This window comes from Mus caroli, chromosome 6, assembly GCF_900094665.2.
Source record: "Mus caroli chromosome 6, CAROLI_EIJ_v1.1, whole genome shotgun sequence".
Taxonomy (NCBI): domain Eukaryota; kingdom Metazoa; phylum Chordata; class Mammalia; order Rodentia; family Muridae; genus Mus; species Mus caroli.
Genome location: NC_034575.1, coordinates 74,181,145 through 74,203,190, shown reverse-complemented (window position 1 = coordinate 74,203,190; position 22,046 = coordinate 74,181,145). Strand labels below are relative to the sequence as shown.

At 38.8% G+C, this 22,046-nt stretch overlaps 1 protein-coding gene across 4 annotated transcripts in view; it reads left to right on the top strand.

Annotated features, from left to right (window-relative positions):
* Ctnna2 (catenin alpha 2) overlaps positions 1 to 22,046 on the top strand; it is a 1,082,633-nt gene that overhangs the window by 353,622 nt on the left and 706,965 nt on the right. For all 4 annotated transcript variants that reach the window (XM_021164215.1, XM_021164216.1, XM_021164213.1 and 1 more), the window contains one exon: positions 3,809 to 4,012. In XM_021164215.1, coding sequence (XP_021019874.1) covers positions 3,809 to 4,012 — 204 coding nt within the window. The remainder of the gene's footprint in view (positions 1 to 3,808; positions 4,013 to 22,046) is intronic.

Sequence of the window (22,046 nt, the reverse complement as noted above, 5' to 3'; positions counted from 1 at the left end):
TTAGATGATGTTAATTTTGCTATGGCCTATTATATGGGTGCCAGGAAATAACTCAATACACAGTCAAATACCTTCCCAGACCTTGATCTCACTAGAGTCTCCATGACTGTCATGACCTAGGCAATTTTTGAAAGGCCAGAGCAGCAGGAAGCCTGATTCTAATATCTCAACCTGAGCTTAGGTCTCCCTGTTTCCATGCTCAAATAGTCAGATTTCAATGAAGCAATGATACCATGCAGCTCTGAAGTGCCCTCTTCAAATACCAAAGAACAGAAGGGCTTGGATTTTTTACTAGGGAGAAAGGAGAAGGGGAGTCCTTAATTCTCAAAGCCTGACCAGTTCCAAACATCCAAAAACTCAAGTTGGACTATTCTAATATTCAAAAGTTAACAGAGTTGGAACATGCTGATAAACAAACAAAATATGCCCACATTGTCTCTTATTCCCAAGGAAACCTTGGAAAATTATCTCCTAAATTGAATGCACACTGTGAGGTAGGGTTATGGGGTTTCTTTGTTTCAGTGACTGTTTTGAAGGACAAATTCCTTTAGAAGAGTGTGTTTGAGAGATGTGAAGTTCTATGAGGTATTTTTGGTTTGGGATCTTTAAAATAATGGCAAGTGAATGCTACAAACACACACACACACACACACACACACACACACACACACACACACACACACACAATGCTTTATGCCTATTTGCCCTGAGTGGCTTCTCCCCTCAGCCATTATCATCCATCACTTCAGTGACTCCATATGCACCTCCTGTATTGATTAGAAGGTTATAAATTTATTGTTCCTTTTCCATTTTCTCAAAACTTTCCCCTGTGATCTATAAATAAGGAATTAGTCCATTAGTAAAGTAACTTTTATGCAGAGTATGTCAGGTTGTGTTTTTTTTTTTTTTTTTTTTTTTTTTTTTTTTTTNTTTTTTTTTTTTTTTTTTTTTTTTTTTTTTTTTTTGCACCACTCCGTGACTTCCATGAGCTGAGACAGGTAGGGCACTCAGCAGCTGACACTGTGAAACCTCTCCTCCTATGTCCCCACTTGTTTCCATTAGAGTCTCAGAGATTATGTATGTGACTATTTAAAACAGATTTGTTTTTTTGTTTATATTTCTGTGTATGGGTATGTGCAGATGCCTACAGAAGAGTCAGACCCCTTGAGTTAGAGCTAGAGATGGCTTTCAGTGTCTGTAACATGGAAGGTGGGAACCAAACTGGTCATCTGTAAGAACAGTATGCATTTCTAACTAGTGAGCCATCATTTCAGCCCCTCTGTGCATGTCTTAAAGGATTATTTCTCTGTGCTTAAAGTAGGTTTTGAAAATGTTACATTGAACATGCTCTGATCAGGCAGGACTTTTCAGAACATTTTAGATAATTTGCTCTGAGTCAGACAGGATTTTCAAAACAATTTTGGCCAAGTAACCTTAATTTTGCATTGAAAGATGTGTCTCCAAGGGAAGTGTCTCATAAGAAATGCTATAGGAATGAGTATTCACATCGAGCACAACGCTGTCCTTGTGGAAACTGCTTTACAGTTGTACCTGTTGAGAAGTTCAAATTTTACTTCAGTACATTTCCATGACATTAGCATTTCTTTAGGTTTTCAGTAAAAAAGAAAAGATAAAATCTATCCTAGGCCCAGAATAAATAAATGTTATGGTAGTGTATGTTAATATAACTTCCTGTAAAATAGGTCTTTGAAAATCAACCCCTAATCTTTGTAAGGAAGATAGCATAATCATACTTTGACCAGGTATTTCTTTAATTGGAATGTCGGAGTTATGTGCATAATCATTACATATCTTATGCACCAACACAAAGGCAGGACAAAGTCATGGAGAGGGAGGGAGAGGAGGAGGGGAAAGGCAGAGAGGGCAAGCAGGAGAGATTGATTTTACTATATAGACACAGCACTGGTACAGAGACACAGTGCAAGATGGAGCAGAAATACCTGCCTCCAATGTCAGGTTCTTTATGGAATTCCCTTGTGCAAAAGTGGACTGCAAAGAGCCATGGGCTCCCAAGGCTCTCCACAGAGTTTTGTTGCCGTTTTGGGCAGGTAGACCTAATACAGTATGACATGGTGGTCAGATACTAACTAGCACATTTGGAGATTATAAACATTTCTTTCCTATGATTTTGTGTAAGCCAGAAGAGAAGACAGAGGTGAAGATCACTTTGTCAAGGGCTGCAGGAGAGTGTTGATGCTCCATTTGTGGATGTCGAGCGTTTACTTTGTGTATGAAAGAGGGAGTTTTGTTACAAATATCAATTTTCTAGAAAACCCAAGGTACTTGTGGATTTGAAGTGCTGCCTCCCCTCCTCCTCTTTAAGAGCCTGTCTATACTCATCATTCAAGTCCTCAGGATCCTTGGACTCAGATCTCTCTCTCTCTCTCTCTCTCTCTCTCTCTCTCTCTCTCTCTGTCTCTCTCTACTGTGAAGATTTTCATGTTTTAAGTTTAGTTCTTCTTTGAGAATTCCTTTCAAGTATATGATGTACTTTAGTTATGTCTTCCCCTTACTCTTCCTTCTAGATTCCATGTTCCCATACAATCCCTACCCAATTTCCTGCCCTCCCCTTGTTCACCAACTAATTTTCTTATGTTTATAACAAAGTGATTATAATAAGTGCTTATGGTATAAATATGAATGTAGGATGACCCACTTCATCCTGGACAGCCAATCAGGTACAACCCTAAAGAAAACTGACTTTCCTTCTTCTAGCCACCGTCAACTACCAATAATTCATCAATCCAATGTGGGAGCTTGAGAGCTTCTCCTCTATTCGTACTGGAATTTTGGTTAGCTCGATCATTTACAAATCTTGTCCAGGTAGCCAAAGCTGTGGCATGTTCAAGAGTGCAGTTGCTTCCTCACTTTGCCAGAATGCACTATGCCTTGTCAGTCCTCTCTGTTCTTGGCTGTTTGAATGTGTCTGCCCTTCTTCCCTTGGTCCCTGGGTTCTTCTTTTAGGTTTTGCACTTTGAGCAATTGTGGGTCTTCATATTAGTCCCAATCCACTGCAAACAAAGTCTTCTCTGTTGAGTAGCATTTTCATCACTATTCTATTTCTCTGATAAAACACGATGACCAATGTAACTTATAGAATAGAATTGATTTCAGCTTACAGTTTTAGATTCCATCATGGCAGAGAATTATGGGAATAAGCACACTTGGGGAGTGGAGCAGCCAGCCGAGAGCTCACACCTTAAACTTTAAGCATGAAGCAGAGTGGGTGAGCTAAGTGGGTAATGTCAGTTAACTGCAGGGGAACTCGGATGTGCATACATTCTGGATCATATTTTGTAAAATCTACATTTAACATAAAGGGTATTAGCTCCTTGTAGGATGTTAACGTGTCTAGTGCCTTTTGCTGAGGTATCTAAGGACATCTGTCCTGAGACTCTGCTGTTCCTTCGGAGAAGGCTCTCAATGCAGCTAGTGTATAAATTGTTGATTACATGTTATATCTCACTTATCAATCTTCCTAATTCTCCGGTGCTCTCTCCTTGAAGGGCGCAAAGCCAGTGTCACTATCTCATGGGAAAGTGCCTCCCCACAGATGGCCTTAACCAAGAACACGGGCTTCAGATAATCGTTCCTGTTCTTAAACTATAGATTACATTTATAGGGAGGGGGGAAAACTTTTTCAAGAACTTCTCACTATCTTGATTTTGTCTGAGTATCTGGTTTCTTTTCAGAGGAGGGCTGTCTGATCTTAGCTTCAGTTTCACTTAGAAAACAGGCTGAGGCAGGTGTCTCTCCCCTACTCACAATTCCTTTCTGATTTCTTCAGAATAAGATCATCCTGGACCCCATGACGTTCAGCGAGGCCAGGTTCCGGCCGTCCCTGGAGGAGAGACTGGAGAGCATCATCAGTGGGGCTGCTCTCATGGCGGATTCCTCCTGCACACGTGATGACCGCCGTGAGCGTATTGTGGCCGAGTGCAATGCAGTTCGCCAGGCACTCCAGGACCTGCTAAGCGAGTACATGAATAACGTAAGTGCTGGGCTCCGGCCTTTCTCATCTCAATGGTTTGCGCTCGGTGCTCTTGTGATGAAATCAGGCATAGGAGAAAATGAGGACTGGAAAAGAGTAAGGTTTCACCAAAGGACCACTTGGGGGAAACCTGTGCTCTGACTCTGTTTCCACGTGTGTGTTTCAGATGGAAGAATTGAGTGGAGTGTAAAATCTCAAAAGATCTGTGGTTTACTTGAGTGGTGTCTTCTTGGTCATTTTTATGGTTGCAATTTGACTTAAGCAGGAGTTCAGTTGGTGAAGGTGGATGATTGATGGAAGCAAAGGAGGCTGTACCAACTGGTCCTTTACAAAGTGCATTTTCAAAGCTAAGAATAGCAATAGATGCTAATCTTCAACTCTGAAAGGCATTAATAAGCACAGCAAGTCTAAAAGTGCTCCTGCAGGTCTAATAAAGTGGGAAAGTTCTAACTGCCTGCAAACTTGGAGGAATTTATTAGACCGATTCTACAAGTAGGAATACTAATGAGTCAAATTTCAAGTAAGTGTGATTTCAGTCTCATTGTGGATGACACAGACAACAACCATTCTCTCTGTGTCTTATAAATTGTGACTGTGTGTGTGTGTGTGTGCCTGTAAAATGCAAGGTGATTGAATCTATATTCTTTGCTTTGAAAGGCACTGGACTGTGGTATTCATATTGCTTTAGGTAAGTGCCCAGAGTTTGTGTTTATGAGTGATCAGTGTTCTCCCTGTGTTGCATTCTCATCTTTGAGAGGATCCAGTACAAGTTGGAAAAAAGCTGTCAGTAAATTTGGCCTTTAGTTCATACTGTGTTGTCAGAATGGCCTTAATGGTCCTGAGGTACAGGGATGCTGAGAAGTCTAGCCACATCTTTTGCATTACAATGCAACATCCCCAGGCAGTGCTGAGATTGAGCAGCCTCCCAGTACCTAGTGACTGACTTCTATCTTAAATAAACACATGCAGCTTAGTAAATCAGTAAATCAGCAGGGTAAATTTCAAACAAGAAGCCAGCATTGGCAGTGACAGTCTTTTCCCTGTCGTTTGAAAAACAAGAGAAGATATACTGAAAATAGACCAGAAACTAAACTGCTAGATTTTTTTCCCCTGGGCCAATGGTATGACTCTGCAGAAGGTGCTTGTAGCCACACCTAAAGTTCTGGATTAGAACTCCAGGTTCCAAATTGTGGAAAGGAGAGAAATGATTCTGAAAGCTGTTCTCTGACCTCCACATGTGTGCTATAGTGTGTGCCCTATTCCAAAGGAATAAAGAAATATAATAAAGAAACAAAAATCGCTCCCCTTTCCATGAACATTCAGGTGGTTTGATTTTCCGAGGACTTGTTCATTTCAGTAGAGGATAAAATGTAGATGTCTACCTAGACATTTGTGAGGACATGTCTATAGGACTCGAGTGAGCAGTGCATGCTGTGATCTGGCTACATGGATAGAGTACAGCTAGAGATGTTTGGGGCCAAGGGCTCTCCCAGCCTAAGCAAATCTTTTGTGTGGCAGACTTGTGAAAAAGGAATGCTCACATGATCTGGAGCTTGCTGTATTTGTGCTTACTTCAGTTGCTTGTAGTTTGGTGTGATACAGAAATGGTTTGTTTTTTTCTGCTTTCTGCTTTCATATAGTGGCAGAATACATAGAAGGCTGTAATGTTCAAATTCCCAAGCATACAAATCCTGTTCCCATCAAAGACTGAAACAGAACATATCCCATTTTTGTCCTTATCCAAACTGTATGCTGTTTTGTTGAGTTTCCCACTAGTGACTTAAGGGTAGAGCTGGATGCAACCATGCCACCATGGTTCTTATGAAGTGTATTTATTTCTACTTCTACAAAAATAATGTGCTTATTTTAATATAGCACATATTAACTTACAGATAATGGTATAGATCCTTGGCTTGTCTTAAGCTTCTGTGGCTGTAAATGCTGACTCAGTCCATCATTCCTAAACAGCTTTTTCTCACCCCATTCTGTAAGCTGTGGGAGTAAATGCATTAATTATCACGTGTATATTTTTGTGCTAATGTATTAATAACATTAGGATGAGAAAATCATGAACCCAAATAATTAGAGATTGAAATCTTGGGATAACACTCATTTCTGAATTCCAGAAATATCATCCTACTTGTAGTACCCCTTTGGCATCCCAAACAACCCAAAGGTGCCAGACTTACCAAGTGATATGGAATGCAGATGGAGATTGCAGAGGCCCACTGGGCACAAACTGATGGAAAGACCAGTCTTCCTGGGGGATGGGTTGTGCTTTGCACATGTTGATATTGTTGAGCTCAGAAGGAATTCAGAACAAGATTGTTTGCTAGATATGGTTATAAATGTATGTGTTTAATTAATCTGTATACATGTGATTTGAAAATGCCAGAGAAATTGTGCACTTTTCAATTAGCAAGACCTTGTGTTGTTCTATTTAGCTTCAGAACCATCCTCAAGTGAAACTGTTCTTTAAAACTTCCAACACCGATAGATTGCCATTATAGTACACATTGGGTCTAATGAGTAGAGGTTCTTTCTCAAAAAAGAGGCATGGTCTGAATATGTAAGTTGGTATTATTGCTGTCCATGTTATTGGTATAAATTATTCTGAATTATAAGGAGCCCATAAACCTTCCAAAGGAAGATGTTTTATGCACCTTAGTTTAGGAGCATTAAAATTTCTTTATTAAGATATTAAAATTAAATTCAAGTATCTACTAAAGTTAGCTTATGTGCCACAGGGAAAATGGGAACTTTTTTATAGAATACAAGGGAACATGGTATTTTACAGAGAAGATTTTTATAATGGGTTGACACATTCATTCAACAAACGTATAAATGACTCCTTTGTGCTAGGTATCACATTTGGAAAGCAGGTGTGAACAGAGCAAAGCTCTCTGCTTTCCCAGGGCTTGTGCTCTAGAGGGAGATGATGGACACCATAACTGTGAATGCTTTGAGCATGAGTTATTTCAGATAATGAAGAGCCCAGAGTCAAGATAGAAAACCCAAAGAAAGAGGAGGGAGGGAGTGCTATTGAGTCCCGAAGACACAGGCACATGAAAGGATGACAGATCAAAGACCTTCTTGAGGTAATGGAAGAGAAACCATAGGAGCCAAGGGCCTTGTTTATAAGCAGGTATCTAGTATACCAGGACATTTATGAGGGGAGGAGCACCCACTTGCACAGGGCCTCATGCAACATTGCACAGGACTTGGCTACCATGTTAATGGCATGAGAGATCATCTAAGAGAGGAGATTGGAGATTCAGGAATCAAGAACAGTCTGTAAAGGTCTAATAATAAGATAAATGGAAGAAAGGTCAATAAAAGCTGGATTCTAGAATAATCCACATTAGCATGCTCTCCTTAGACAGAGGACAAGAGTAGAGGTGGTCCACATTCTGACTGTAACTTTAATAAAAAATTCACATGAAATATAACAGTTATTCATGTCTGCTGTATAAATGTAAAATAGACATCGGACATCATGAACAAGATTTACATACATGTCAGAAAACCTTATTTGATTTAAATTCCACTGAGAAATCTTATTTAACTCCAATGTAGTAGCAATTTGTAAATAGCTCACTTGCCTGCTGTGCCCGCATACTTTGATAGACAGAGGGTATTTGAATGGGTGGTTAAGTAGAAAAATTATGCATCAGAAATCTGTCACCAAAAATGCCTCTAAGTATGCTTTTTATTCTTATATAGGACTGGAAAATAGATTCTGCGTCCTAAGTACTCAAGTAAAATTCAGAACCATAAGAAAAGTTTAATCCTTATTCTAGGTACTAAAACGGTAATCGTGCAACACTGAGAGGCAGTGAGCTGTTTTCTTCTTCATGCACAATTCACTGATGAGCCTTGGTGAGAATATGGAATGTTATGTGCCTGGACCAGGTGTACTGTGGTGCTGTGCGACCTGGTTGAATTCTATATGCATACACTCTTTGTATAGCTCTAAGTCCTTTACTGTTTAATGTGTGTCTATGTGTGAATACATGCACATGAGTGCAGGTGCCTATAGAAGTCAGAAGAAGGCTTTGAGTCACCTAAAGCTGGGGTGAGATGTGGTGGGGAGCCACCCACTGTGAGTGCTGAGAAGTGAACTTGGATCTGCAAGAGCGGCAAGCTCTATTATCCATCAAGCCGTCTCTCCAGCCCCTCCACATGTTTTATGTATATTAAAGAATGGGACTAGGGAGATAAATAGGTAGGTAAAGTGCTTGCTGTGGAAGGAGTGGGGCCTGAGTTCTATCCCCAGTACTCATGTAAAAGCCAGGTATGCCAACATGTGCCTATCATCCTTCCTCAGTAGGGATAAACACAGCTAGATCCTGAGGGATCGATACTATTAAATATAGCCAAACAGAAGGAAGTTATCCCAAATTCAACCTCCAGTCTTCACATGTGCCTGCCAAAACACAGCAACACATGCATGTCACACTCACACACACACACACACACACAGGTGAACATGCATACTCACATGCTCATACAATTAGGGAAGTCTGAACAGCAAAGCAAATATTCATTTGACTGGAGGACCTTGGAGGTCTTTGCTGTGTTAACTTATAGCAGGGTACATTTTATTTGTATTTTTTTAAATAAAATTATATGTGAAATAAATGAATCCATGGCTTTTTTCATCCCCGTTGGGTCCTTTCAGTAGGTCCCTGCCCTTAATTTACCAACTGGTACTGAAAGTGTAGTAATTAAAAAACACAGTAATACACTGTTGTGGGGTCAAATACATATATCTAAGTCCCTGCAATACCAGTGTCCCATCCTTAGCTCCACAAGAGAATGTAATATAACTGGATATACCAGTAGTTGTGAAAAAAATCCACGCTGAATGGTAAGTTACAGGAAAATAGTGTTTTTTTCATTTGTTTTCCCTTTAGCATATAGCTCCAGGAGAGGGGCAGTCCATCTTGGTAGAAAGGGCGTTGACAATTCTGGAAGCAGAGAGATCACATTTCATGCACACACAGGAAGCAGAGGAAGAAAAGAATGAGACCACTCTTCAAAACTGAAATGCCCTTACTCAGGGATGGACTTTCCCAGCAAGGCTCCTTCCTCTGAAGATCCCAGAACTTCCCTAAACAATGAACTGGAGAGGTAGAGTTACTCATAGGTGAGCCTAGGGGAGATTTCTCATTTAAACTACCAGAGGGAGCTTCTTCAAGGATCTGCTTATGAGGGCTCTGAGGATGCAGTAAGATCCATTAAGGTCATTTACAGCCTCATCCTCATGTCCAACCACAGCCATGTTTAAACAAACTCTTCCTTATTGAATTTTACATCTTCATACAAGCAAATCTGATATGTTAGTGTATTTCCTCCTAGACCCCACCCTTCCGATTCTTGTCCCTCTTTCCCCCATCACTCCCCTCTGTCACCTTGACAGCTCTATATCTTGTTCATCATTTACAAACACACATGTGTAATTTTCCACATCTGTAGAAAACCTTCTTCCTCGAAGTCATATGACATAAAAATGAGGTGATATCCAGGGATACAGGACCTCAGAAAACAGTGGCCTTTCTATTGTTCTTATTGCGTTTTGCTTTTTGTAGTATGATACGCATATGCAATCATTGTTAATAAAACGTATGACATAAAACTTATAATCTTATTTCTTCTATACAATTACTGTTAAAAGTTGGGTGTGTGCCTTTATAATGCTTATAAATTTTCAGAAACAGACTATGTTTCTAATACACACAAGCTTGTGTTATGACTTGATTTTTTTTAAAAAAAAATGGTTGTCCTGTAAATGGTATTTTGTAATCTATTTTCTTTGCTCAATATTTTGTTAATAAGTTTTAATGCCAATAAATATTCTCTAAGCAAATGCTTCCTGACTGCATAGTATTTTGTTATGTGACTAATCATAATCGACTTTGAAGACATTTATTTCCTTTGCGTATACTGATAAGTATACAGATGGGTATTGGAAGAGACAAATATAGAAACCTCTTTGTGTAGGCAGTACAGTGTGATTTAAAATCAAACTATGACTAAGTAAAAGATTCAGGAAAGGAATGAATACAGATGTGAAGTTTAGATGAATTTTAGACTCCTGGGAAGTTTTAGGGCATCAAATATTTGCATGTAAACAAAATGTCATTTCCTCGGAAAGCTTGCATTGGCCTTGAATTCAAGGCTATATTCATGCCTGACCCTTAGAATGAACATCTAAGTTAAAGGTGGGTGCAGTAGCTGCGTGCGTGTTACACTGACAACTCAGATGCCCGAGGCCTAAGGATTTTCTGTTCAAGAGAATTTGATCAGCCCATGGAAAGAAATCTCAAATTCAAATAAATAAATTCATAACAGTAAATCCCCCTTGCAATTACCTTGTGTGTATTTTTTTGTGTTTTTTTTTAACTGGGTAAGTTTAGTTTCATTTTATCTGAAAAACAATCAGGTTTCCAGGAGACACAGGGTTATGTATCTCCATACAGCTAAAAGTGTCCAAAGGCCTAAAGAGTAAGCCCAGTGCCAGGGTGGAATTCCTCTCCAATCTCTTCAATGCACAGATAGAATCCAGAAGTGCAAGGAGACTGGTGTGCAAGAAGTTATGAGTGATAAACTGGACATGGACCTGTGCCGTTGTTTTAGCTGATGCCAAGGTTTCAAATGGGGCATTCAGGCAAAGAATAGGACACAAGGTCAGGGGCTCTGCTGGATAGGTCTAATCCGGGCCATTATTAGAAGGAAGCCTGGGATCTCAGATAGAAACAGCATTGGAGCATGACCTAACAAAATAAAATTTAATTAACACAAAAGCGAAAAGAAGAAGAGATAGTGTCTTATCTATTAAAGAGAAAGATAGAAAATATCACTCCTTGAAGAACTTAACACAAACCACTGGCCATGTATTCCAGAGCCCAAAACTGAATAATCACAGCCTGCCAAGTTTTAGCCAGAAGTTACTTTGAGGATCTTCTGCTGTACTAACCAGGATACCTTAGAGAAGACAATACCATTGTGGCCAGAGGCCCTTGTCTCATTTTTTCATACTGTACTTTTAGAAAGTTCAGGTTCATTTTAAATTTTTGTTCTTTGATAATTTCATACTTGTGCACAATGAAATATGTATCATATTCAATCCCCGTTCCCTCCCCCAAGCCCCATTATATACACCACATCATCTCTTTCTCATAATTTCATGTAATCTTTTTTAATATCCCACTAATTCCAGTAGTACTGCATATACGTAAATGAGAGTGGAGCCGTCCACTAGAGTAGAGTTACCCTACCAGTGGCTACATCCTCAAAAAAGAATGCTGTTCTCTCCCTCAGCAGCCATCAATTGCCAATAGAAATCTATCTCAAAGTATTTGTAAAATTGAAGTTACAGCAAACTTAGTTTAGATTCTAGAACCATTAGAACTCAATTCAAGGAAGCTATCATAACATAAAATTGACCTAAATGACTAATTATAAGTTAAAGCTCCAGCGATTCTAATTAATAAATTGTGATCATAAAGTATTTTAAAGAAAGTGAAGGGAACATTTGGGAATACATTGAAGGGTCAAAAGATTGTCAGGCTTTCAAAGGCAGACATGGAATGCAAGATTATGAGTTGTGATCATGGAGAGGGTGTGATGTATGCAAGAGGTTCTTTATGACATTAAACCTGTACAAAAAAGAGGCGATGCAAAGCAACTGAGAGTAAGGCGATCTCGGCCTTGCAGAAAGGTGATGCTTACAGGATGGTTTTAGGAAGATGAAACTAGCAACCCCAAGCTTCAGTATTACCCAACTAACTGTGGCTTCTTTAAGGAGATCTTCCTGCATACAGAAAGACAGTATCAACTAAAACTGTGAAAATAAAAATTATCCCAAAAGCAAAACTTCTCAGTGTTCTAGCCAGTTTCTTTTCTGAAAAAAAAAAAAAAAATCAATCTCTCAGAGAGTCCTTGAAAGCTAGTCTGAATCATACAAGGTCAATCAATATGAAGAGGAAGAGCCCAAAGCATTATGGGATAATCAGGAGTTGTCTTTAGCTTTGTAAATGAACAGGGTTCACTGACAGCCTAGCATGCCAAGTCATCAGATTGGTCATCATAGCTAAGGCAGCTGGGACAGCCCAATCTATCAATTGATCTTCTCAGGAGAGCCTTCACATCACCAAACTGTCAGAGAGATTGGAATGCTGTGTTCTGTTATTAAACATATGATAAGCCCTTCTTCTAGGTCTTCAAAGTACACTGCATGCCTGGGACTGGAGTTCTCACTGCCCAGTATGTTGTTCCAGAGATAAGCTTGGAAGCCTTCTTTGTTTAGGCCTGGCACTGCGTTGGTCCCACAATGAAACGTATTGCTCTTGATTCAAGTAGGATATAATTGCACTCTTAAAAATTATTTCATTGGTGATAACGTATTTTTGTCCAGGGACACAAACTCTTTCAGAGACTTTGTACGTAATATCACCTTTGATTGCAATGTTCTTTCTAAAACCTGGTGAAGAGGACTTTGCCTCTGAAATTTAGCTTAAATATGTTCTCTTGATTGCTTTAGCATACTTAATTTGGTAGTTATATCTGCCATATTCCAACGATATCACCTCTGTGATTGGTTATCTTGCATTTTCACTGTTGGAATTTAAACTCTCATGAAGAGGAGCCAGACATAGTGAATAATTCCCAGAACTGAGAGCATCTAGCCTAGCACAGGGTAGGCTATATAGAGATATTTCTAATGAACAAGTGGATTTCACTTCATCTCCAAAAACAACAGCAATGATAATAACAATAATAATATTAAAAATAAAGAATTATGAGTATAGAATAAAGAATAAGAAGAGAAGGAGAGAAGACACAAATCCCTTATGTCTTTAGTACATTAAGTCTTACTTTTAGGGTGGTGGTTCCTCCTTATGCATTACTCAACCACTTGATGAAACTAGTTGATAAATCAGTAAAGATGAACTGTTTGGTTTTTTTGGGTTTGTTTGTTTGTTTCGTTTAATTTTTGTTTTTTGGTTTTGTTTTGTTTTGTTTGTTTTTGTTTCTGTTTCTGTTTTTTGCTTCCCATTGCTGTATTCAGCCCATTCTTTCTAGATCGACCTTTCCTATGGCCCTAGGAAAGTGCTCCATCAGATCTTTCTGGAAAATCTTGAAATGATCACAGTAATTGTGCTGGTGCCATTGTGTTGCTGTCATTTGAGGCAGGACCTTATAGCTTAGGCTGGACTTGGACTAACATGTTACCAAGGTTAGACTTGAATCAAGCTGACCTGAACCTCAGGTTCCTACCTGATAGGTTTACAGACAACAAAGATGAAAAGGAAGCATACCATAGCTTGCTCTTCAGTTTAGAGAACTTCCCTGAACAGCTTCTCTTTGGCACTACTAGGACAGCATGCTTGTCATGAGTCCCAGGAGCTAAGCAGAGCTCTTATTGCCAGTAACTAAGGATTTTTTCAGTCTATACTATGGACATTGAAAGCTATTAACTCATTGCTTCCTGAAAAACAGATCCTTTAAGAACCCCTAAATTAGCACAGAAAGCAGAGGTCACCACTGAGACATTCTGTTCATTCCCATCCAATCTGCACAATCACAGTGTCCCACAAAAGGGATTTTAATTGCTAACTTGATCAAATACTTAGAAAAGTTTTTGCTTATATTGCTATTTGTATGTATGAATATTTGTGTACATGTGTACATATGTGCTGATATGGCTTCACATTGTGCACATGTGTAGGCCAGAAGTCAGTGCCAGCTATCTATTCTCTATCACTCTCCAACACACTCTCAAGTCAGAGTCTCTCACTGAAGCTCAACCAATTAGCTAGAGTGGCTAGTCAGTGAACCCTAGGAATCCTCCTCTCTCCCTCCCCAGATCGTGGGTATCTGAATAACAGCACCACATCCAGTTTATTGTGTAATGAGTTCTGGAAATCTGAACTGCCATTCCTCTGCTTGCATGACAAGCACTTTTTTTTTTATTTAGCGCTTTCTCTCTCTCTCTCTCTCTCGCCTCATCCAGATTTTTATTATGCTCAGAGAGGGAACAATTTAAGACAGAGGGTTAAATCAAGTGTTTTTTTTAACTCAATAGAGGTTTCAAATCGATTTTCTTTTTTTAATCACTGGGAATAAATACTGTTGTAAAAAAATTAAAAAAAAAAAAAAAACAACCAGTAAGCGAAATATATCTGGCATAATTGTTGAGCTATTCTACCCAGCTAGGACATGCAAAATATCTGAAACTGGAGCTGGCTAATGTATTCTTTGAATCTGTAAGGCAGAGACAAGCAGGCCTGTACCAGCATTTCATCCGGTGAGCTGCTAATTGAAGGGTAGCTGTTTGCTCAAAGCTTCAAACTGTCTAGCCTCCCGCCTCCAAATACAGCTCTTCCTATTCATCATTCTACACAACTAGTCTGCTGCTTGTAAGAAGACAGTTTGCCATCCTTGAAAGGATGAGGCTCTCTCCATAAGCACCAGACCCGAAATGCCTGGTCAAATTGATTATTCAAAAAATCATTTCTTAACAGCTCCATGGCTGGCTACATTTTCTGCTAATTGCCATGTTGGCTGCAGCTGAAAGATTCTGATCCTCCTCCAGAGTTACCCATTACTCAATTTACCTGGGAGTTTTTGTCCCAGATACTCTGGGTAGGGGTGGATGCATATTTGTTCAGGGGAGACCAGAAGGAAAATTCTGGGGTTGTTCCACCTTGTTTTTTATGATGGGATCTCATTGACCTAGAACTTTGCTCAAAGGCCCAACTGCTTAGACATTGTCAGAGCTTGATTTTCTTACTTGGGTTCTGTGGGAGTTAGCTCAGAGCCTCATGCTTGCAAGTCAAGTACTGAATTTTGCAGATGAATCTTTTAGACCAGCTATGCTCTAGACTATTTTTGTCAATTCTAGAACAAGGTATTTCCGAAGAAGCAGAACTCTGGGCACTGCTCTAGAAGTTTTGAAATTGGCATTCAACTTAAATTTGGGTATCAAACCTATATGAGGATGTTAAAATGCACATTATACGACCACAAACCAATCCTAAACCAAGATGCAAAGCGTAATAGCAAAGTCAAGGAAGATAACTATGTGTACAATGGAACTCTTCTGCCTCCATCCCTTACTGAATGTCTTAATTTCAATTTTGTTGCTGTGAGAAAGTATGTCTTTAAAAAAAAAGCAATTTAGGGGAGAAAGGGTTTGTTTTAGCTTGTAATTCCAGGCTTCAATCCATAATTGGCAAAGTCAAGGAATTTGAAGCAGGTAGCCATATTACATTCCTAATCAAGAGCCCAGAGGAAGAAGCTAATGCATGCATACCTTATGCCTATGCTCAGCTTGCTTTCTCTACTCAAACAGTTCAGAATTACCTCCTTATGAAATAGTGTCACTCACAGTGGTTATGTCATCTCATTCTAACAGCATTATCAAAAGTATCCCACACAGATACGCCCACAGTCCAACCTGATTGAGACAATGCCTTATTGAGCCTGTCTTCTCAGGTGATTCTAGCTTGTGTCCCATCAACAATCAAAACTAACCACCTCCCACACTGTGAACTATGGCCTTATTGACTAACTTCATGGGAAACCCTCTTTCTAAAGAAAAGGACTCAAGTAGAGATTAGAGTGTTCTGTTACTTTCACTTCAAATAAATCGAAAGGAGGAGACACACTCAAAACATGTTATAAACATTTGCAGTATTCGAATGTTGGACTCAATAATTAGGGACCTACAGGTTCTATCTAATTTTATAGTTTTGATCCCTACCAATAAGTTAGACACACAAATCCACCAGGAAATGTGCTTTTGTCCATATCAGAACTTCTTATGCACAAATCAGTTCTCTGCATTTCATCTTGTAGCAGACATTAATTACTTCCTTGGGTCTCTTTGCCCTGTTTCCGTACTTTATAAAAGCTATGATGCAATATCTCTTCTTTATATTTTCTTCGGGATTTTAAAATAATCACCAACCATTTTCATGAAGCCCCTGCTTCTGATTTCAGGTCATTTAGATGAAAATGAGCAACCGGCTATCTGCTGACAAATGAGTGGTCCATGATCCCTGACCTTATGTGACCAAATGCAGTTCAATTTGTGGCTCAGGTCTTCTGGCCCTGACACTGCCACTCTTTGATTCTTTGCCCTTATTCCTGTTTTATATATTAACAGAGCTAGATACAGCATTGAGCTTTCATGTTCTTTGCTTATTAAACACTCCACATGGTGTACTGACTACCTTATCTGCCATACTTCTTCTGTTCTCTCAAAGTCAGTAGATTATATATTATTCTTTGTGTAAGCATACAAGTATCAGAACAGAGAGAGGCTAGTGGGAGTCCAGGGGAGAAGCAAACATCAGAGCCCAGTGGGACAGACATCTGAGCTCCTCACAGGGAGCCTCTGTTGTCAAGAGGAAGGTGTGAAAGGCTAGAGCATTGAATCTGGCTTCTTTATGAGAGTAAAAACTCCAATGGTTCAATCTCTATCCATTTTGTAGTGTCTATCCATTTTGTAGGGGTATCAGGGACCATGCTCAGTTAAATGTCTCTGTGCTCAGCTAAGCATGTCTTTCTAAAAGTCTGATGTCTATCTTTTCTGAAGATATATCTTTACTTCCTAGCAATTTGAAATAGAAGAGGTTAAGGACTCTCTTTCTTTATACCCTTCTTTTTTGGTGAATATGTGTAATTTATATAATCGATGAATAATTGTGTAACTTCTTAGGATATAGTATCATGTTTTAGTTTGTATACATATTATGACAGACTAAAGCAAGCTAGGAAATACACATCTGTTATCTTCTTGATAAGGACATTTAAAATGTCACCTCTGGGCAATTTTGAAATACATTATTACTGACTGTAGTCACCATGCTATGTATTAAACTAAAACTAATTCCTTATGTATAAGTGAAGTTTTGTGGCCTATTTTTCCACCTTAGCCTCTAGAAGCCAGAGACTCGTCTTCTTATCAAACAGATGTTTTACATCTAATATAAGACATAGTACATGGGGAAGAAGGTTGAATTAGGGTAGCTCTTTTACCTCCTTTGAGACAGGGTCTCATTTTGTAGCCCAGGATGGTCTTGAATTTAGGACAATCCCCTTACGTTAGCTTCTCAAGAGCAGCTGTGTCTCTCCTGCCTGATAATAGTAGCATTTTAAAGAATAAGATGGCACCTCACAAAAATACAGAAGCTCGAGGTATCACATGACTCGCCCCCCCCCCCGCATTCTTCTGTATATTTATCCAAAGGAATGGAAATGGGTGTGCTGAGAGGATTTCTGCATGCCTCTATTTATGACAGCACTGTTCACAATAGCCAAAACAAGGGTCCACCAACCCACAAATAAAGGAAAAGTGGATATATGCACAGTGGAACACAATATAGCCATAAAGAAGAAAATCTTCTCATTTACAACAGCCAAGCTCTACCTGAAACTTTAGTTGCCTTTTGGAAAATGGACCAACCATCATCTTCTAACATTTTTCATTTTTCTCTTTCCTGTAGAAGTGGCTGCTTCAAATCCCTGCATCTTTGACAGTTTTTAGTGTAAATTGGCTTGTTCCAGCTTCCATACTTCTAGCTGGGGAATGCACTTTCTCTGTGCTCCTAAATGAGCTCGCACCCTTTCACTGATATATGGCTTTCCAAATATTGAAGCTTTTTCTTCTGCTACCAGTGCTTTTAAAAGAAAACTGGGTGCCTTTAAAAGAAAATTACTCTACGGTCATCTTGATAGGGTTTGAGAAAATAGTGGTGATAAATACCTGGGCCAAGACTGCCACCTTCAGCTGTGCCTTATTTATTTTAAAGCTGAAGTGCAACGGCCCATCCAGTGTTCAATACACAGACCTGCATCTTGACCACAGTGAGGAATTCAGTTAGTGTGATCAGTATACAGCTTCATAATGAACATAGAAGTTGCACAGAGCATGTTTCAGCTGTTGTTTCCAGCTCAAATAGTGGTCATGTCAGAAAGCTGTCCATGTTGAGATTGTTCCCATGATAATAAATAATTGTTCAGAAACTTAGTTTCAGAGACTCTTTTGTCCTGTCTTCTGCCAAGCCAAGGGCTGGTATGAGTATCATCAGTCCCACTAGTTACAGAGAACTGAGCACAATGGTTCTGTTTTCACTGTGATTTTAGACTTTGCTGACTTGGAATATCTCTCCCAACACGTGTGGGGACTCAGGATCTTACCCAAGAAATCGCTCTCTTGTTTTCTCAAAGGTTCTTTTTAAGTAAGATAAACTTATCTTTTATGTTACTGGATTTTCCCCATGATGCCATTCTCTCTATATAACCCTCTCTAACCAAATATTATGTAACTCATTAATGTGTGTAATTGTATAAAACAATCACTTCCATTATGACATGTTCATGTGTGTGTGTGTGTTTTTTTTTTAATGTTTATTTACTTGGTATCTGTGGACACATGCCATGGCATATTGTGTGAGGTTGGAACCCTTGGCAGTTGCTGGGGTTTCTCCTTCCGTGATGTGGGTCCCAGAGATTGAACTTGGCTTGTCAAGCTCATCACCAAGTATTCTACCTGCTGGGCTATCTCCATGGCCCTTCACCATAGTTTCACACACATGCACAGTGGACTCCTAGCACAGAGCTCAGCTGCATCTGCTCCTTTCTTCTTAACATCCCGCTTCTACTTTTTGCTCTGTGTCAATTGCACATATGCTAGAAAACATGTGCTTCTTAAGGTTCTTAGTCTGGCTAATGCTAGCTGATATGGTGATCTCCAGTTTCTTCCATTTTCCTGAAGATGAAACCATAGTGTTCTTCACTATGGCTGAGAAATACTCCATTATGTGAAGAGCATATCCACATTCTCTTTCATCATTCTTCCAGGTACAAGCACTTACCTTTGCCATTCCTAAAACCTTATCAAGCATATTGCTTAGTGGTTTAATGTCTGAACAAACATATTACAATAACTATTCATCTATGAAAACAATATGCAAATATCAAAACTGAGATGAGATAAATATGTAGGTAATTTAACATACAGCACAGTCAGCTGGGAGGCTCCACTGATATATTACTAAAATCATGAATAGCAGTGGGACACTTCATAGAATTTCTCCTGATAAATTAATATATCCATAAAATAATTATCATTAATCCAAAATTTATTTACTAGAAAAATCTTATATATTTTGGGATATCCGTATATTGAGAGAATAAGAAAATAATTGATACCTTTGCCGTGTCTGATTAAGCTATATTTCTCCAATTGTTGAAGCTCTACATGCAACCAGGCTTTCCTGGGGATGAGCAAAGTTCAGACATGAGCTCTGTTTCCCATCTTCTCTCCCACATAACTTCTACCCAAGGGCTCCTGCTACTTATTGAATGCAATATCTGCTTTTCATGTAACATGAAAACCACTCAAAACTCATATGAAGTCTTACTTTGAAAAAGAAATGTTTTTTACATGAAATTCTGCCTAATATTTTTATCTGTAGTGCCCAGATCATTACTAGAAATGGATTGTGAAGCATAAATCCTTTCAATTTGATGCAATGGAATTGAAGGTGCTGGTTAAAACAAAGAAGTTAGGCTCTTGGCAAATTATCTAGTTCACCTGTTCTGGAAAACCCAGGTGACTGCAAAATCTGACCCCTGGCTATTACTTTTATATATTGGCTAGATAAAATCTGCCAGAGAAAGTAGAATGGATTTGACTGAGTCCCCATGCTGCGTTTCTAGGCAGTCCTGCTTCTCTCCCATGGCTGTACATTCTTTGCCTGGTGATAAGCCAAGAACAATAGTCTGATTACAATACTGCTAAAACTTATGCCCTGGCTTGTGTTTACCATTTCCAGAGTGTATTGCGATTTTTAGTTTCTTAGAATAATAGAAATATAGTATTTGGCAGAGCAGGGAGGTTATGATGAAACATCTCCATAAAGCATTTTGACTGTTTTGTTCATGCGTGGTATTTTCTTCCTCCATAGTGACAGGACAATTGAGCCTTTTCTCACCCTGTAATGAACAATTGAATTATACCAACGCAACTCAGCAGAACTAATGCTTACTTGCTGGGTAAATCAATCTGTTTGCTTTCTTTAACACAAAAGGGAAACAATCACAAAGTTAACAATTTTACTTTATAAATTCTTGCAATAATAGAAATTAATCACTGAAGCCAGGACTGAGAATCCTTTGTTAACCTCATCCAATTTTACTGGAAAAAGGTATTAAAAATTATTGAGTATGTAAGGGGTTATTCAAGGATACAAGAAGACAATGAATATTATACAACTGAATGACTAACTATTTTGTAGCTAAATGTTATGAGTATCTGATTTCCAAATGTGATATAAAAATATGTAACAAGGCCTCCAAGAGACAGGGACAAAATTATGGGGTTAATACTTGACATATTTGGAAGATGCCTACTAGGTAACCAAGACATTAAAGTAGAAACCAAAGTCTATATAGAAGTAAAATGTAGAAGTGGACAGTGGTGTATCTAAAAAAAAATGATCAGTATCAATTGTCAACAAAGAAATGCAAATCAAAAGCACACTGAAACAAGATATTGCTCCGACTAGAATGATTATCATCAAACGATTAAAAAACACCTACAACCAAAATAAATGCTGTAGAGTTGCAGAATATTTAGAGGGAGAGAATTATTGCAGACTATGTAGAGTAATACAAATTATGGAAACTCATATGACAACTCGGTATGAAACCCAAAATAGATCTATACAGCAATCTACACTCACACCATAGGAAATTTTACAACTATGTATGAGAGGCACTGGAAAAAGCAATGTCTCATGAAGCCTATCCACAACAAACAAGTTCTGTAATCAACTGCTTACCAGAGGTAAGCAATCCCCCCATATTCGTACTCAGTGGGAGGCTGCATGCCTCTAAAACTATATAGAATCCTGTCAGTTACTACAGTATAGAATACACATGGAGGATATTAGATTATATGAAGCTTGAACCAGGCTTAAACAGACAAACCCTAAATGGTCTCCTCATGTATAGAGTCTAAAATAGTTATCTGACAACATTTGCAAACTGAATCTGGCTTTCCTCTAGGCTGAGAGGAATTAGGAGGAGTGATAATGAGGAGGGGTTAGGAAATTAGCCTAGTGTTAGAGTTAGATAGGAGGAATACATTCTGATATTTTATGAAACAGTGGGGTAAACATAATTAACAGTAGCACATCATATGTCTCAAAATAGGTAGAAGTTTTTTTAAATATATCTTCATCACAAAATAATCAAACTTTAGGGAGATGAATATGTAAATTACTCTGATTTGATTATTACCCAGTGTGTACATAAATCAAAACATCATATTATTCCTCACGACTGTGTACAAATATTACATCAGTCAAAAATAAATTAATTCAAAAATAAATAAAAGAAGAGTTATGGAGAAGGCATTTTGCATGGAAAGAATGTCATAAGATAAAATTCGTTATGTACAGTCCTCTTGGTATGAGAATGAGCCAGTGGATTAGATAAAAGGATTTAAAGAGAGAAAAAATGAAAATTTGGCGAAAAATGTAAGTTTGGGTTTTAGAAATCTATAAGAGTAACAAATGCATGTTTTACAGTGGAAAAATGGATTGGAAAGTACTTGCCAGGCAAGCATGAGGACCTAAGTTTATCCATAAAACAAATGTAAAAAAGCTGGATTAGCTAGTGTGTCAGCTGGAGATGTAGAGCTATATCAAACCCTTGGGCTCCCTGGCTAGTGTAGCCTACTTGATAAGTTACAAGCCTGTGAGGTATTTCTCTAAACAAGTTGGAAGTTGGCAAATTAGCTCAGTGAGTAAACACACCCAAAGCACAGGGCTTGAGTTCAGTCCCAGAACCCACATGGATGGCAATCTCTACAACATTGTCCTTTATGTTCTATATGTGTGCCATAGCGCGCGCGCGTGCACACACACACACACACACACACACACACACACACACACACATAACCCCATTATACAAACAAAATGATAATAGCAAATTTATAAGCAAGATGGGA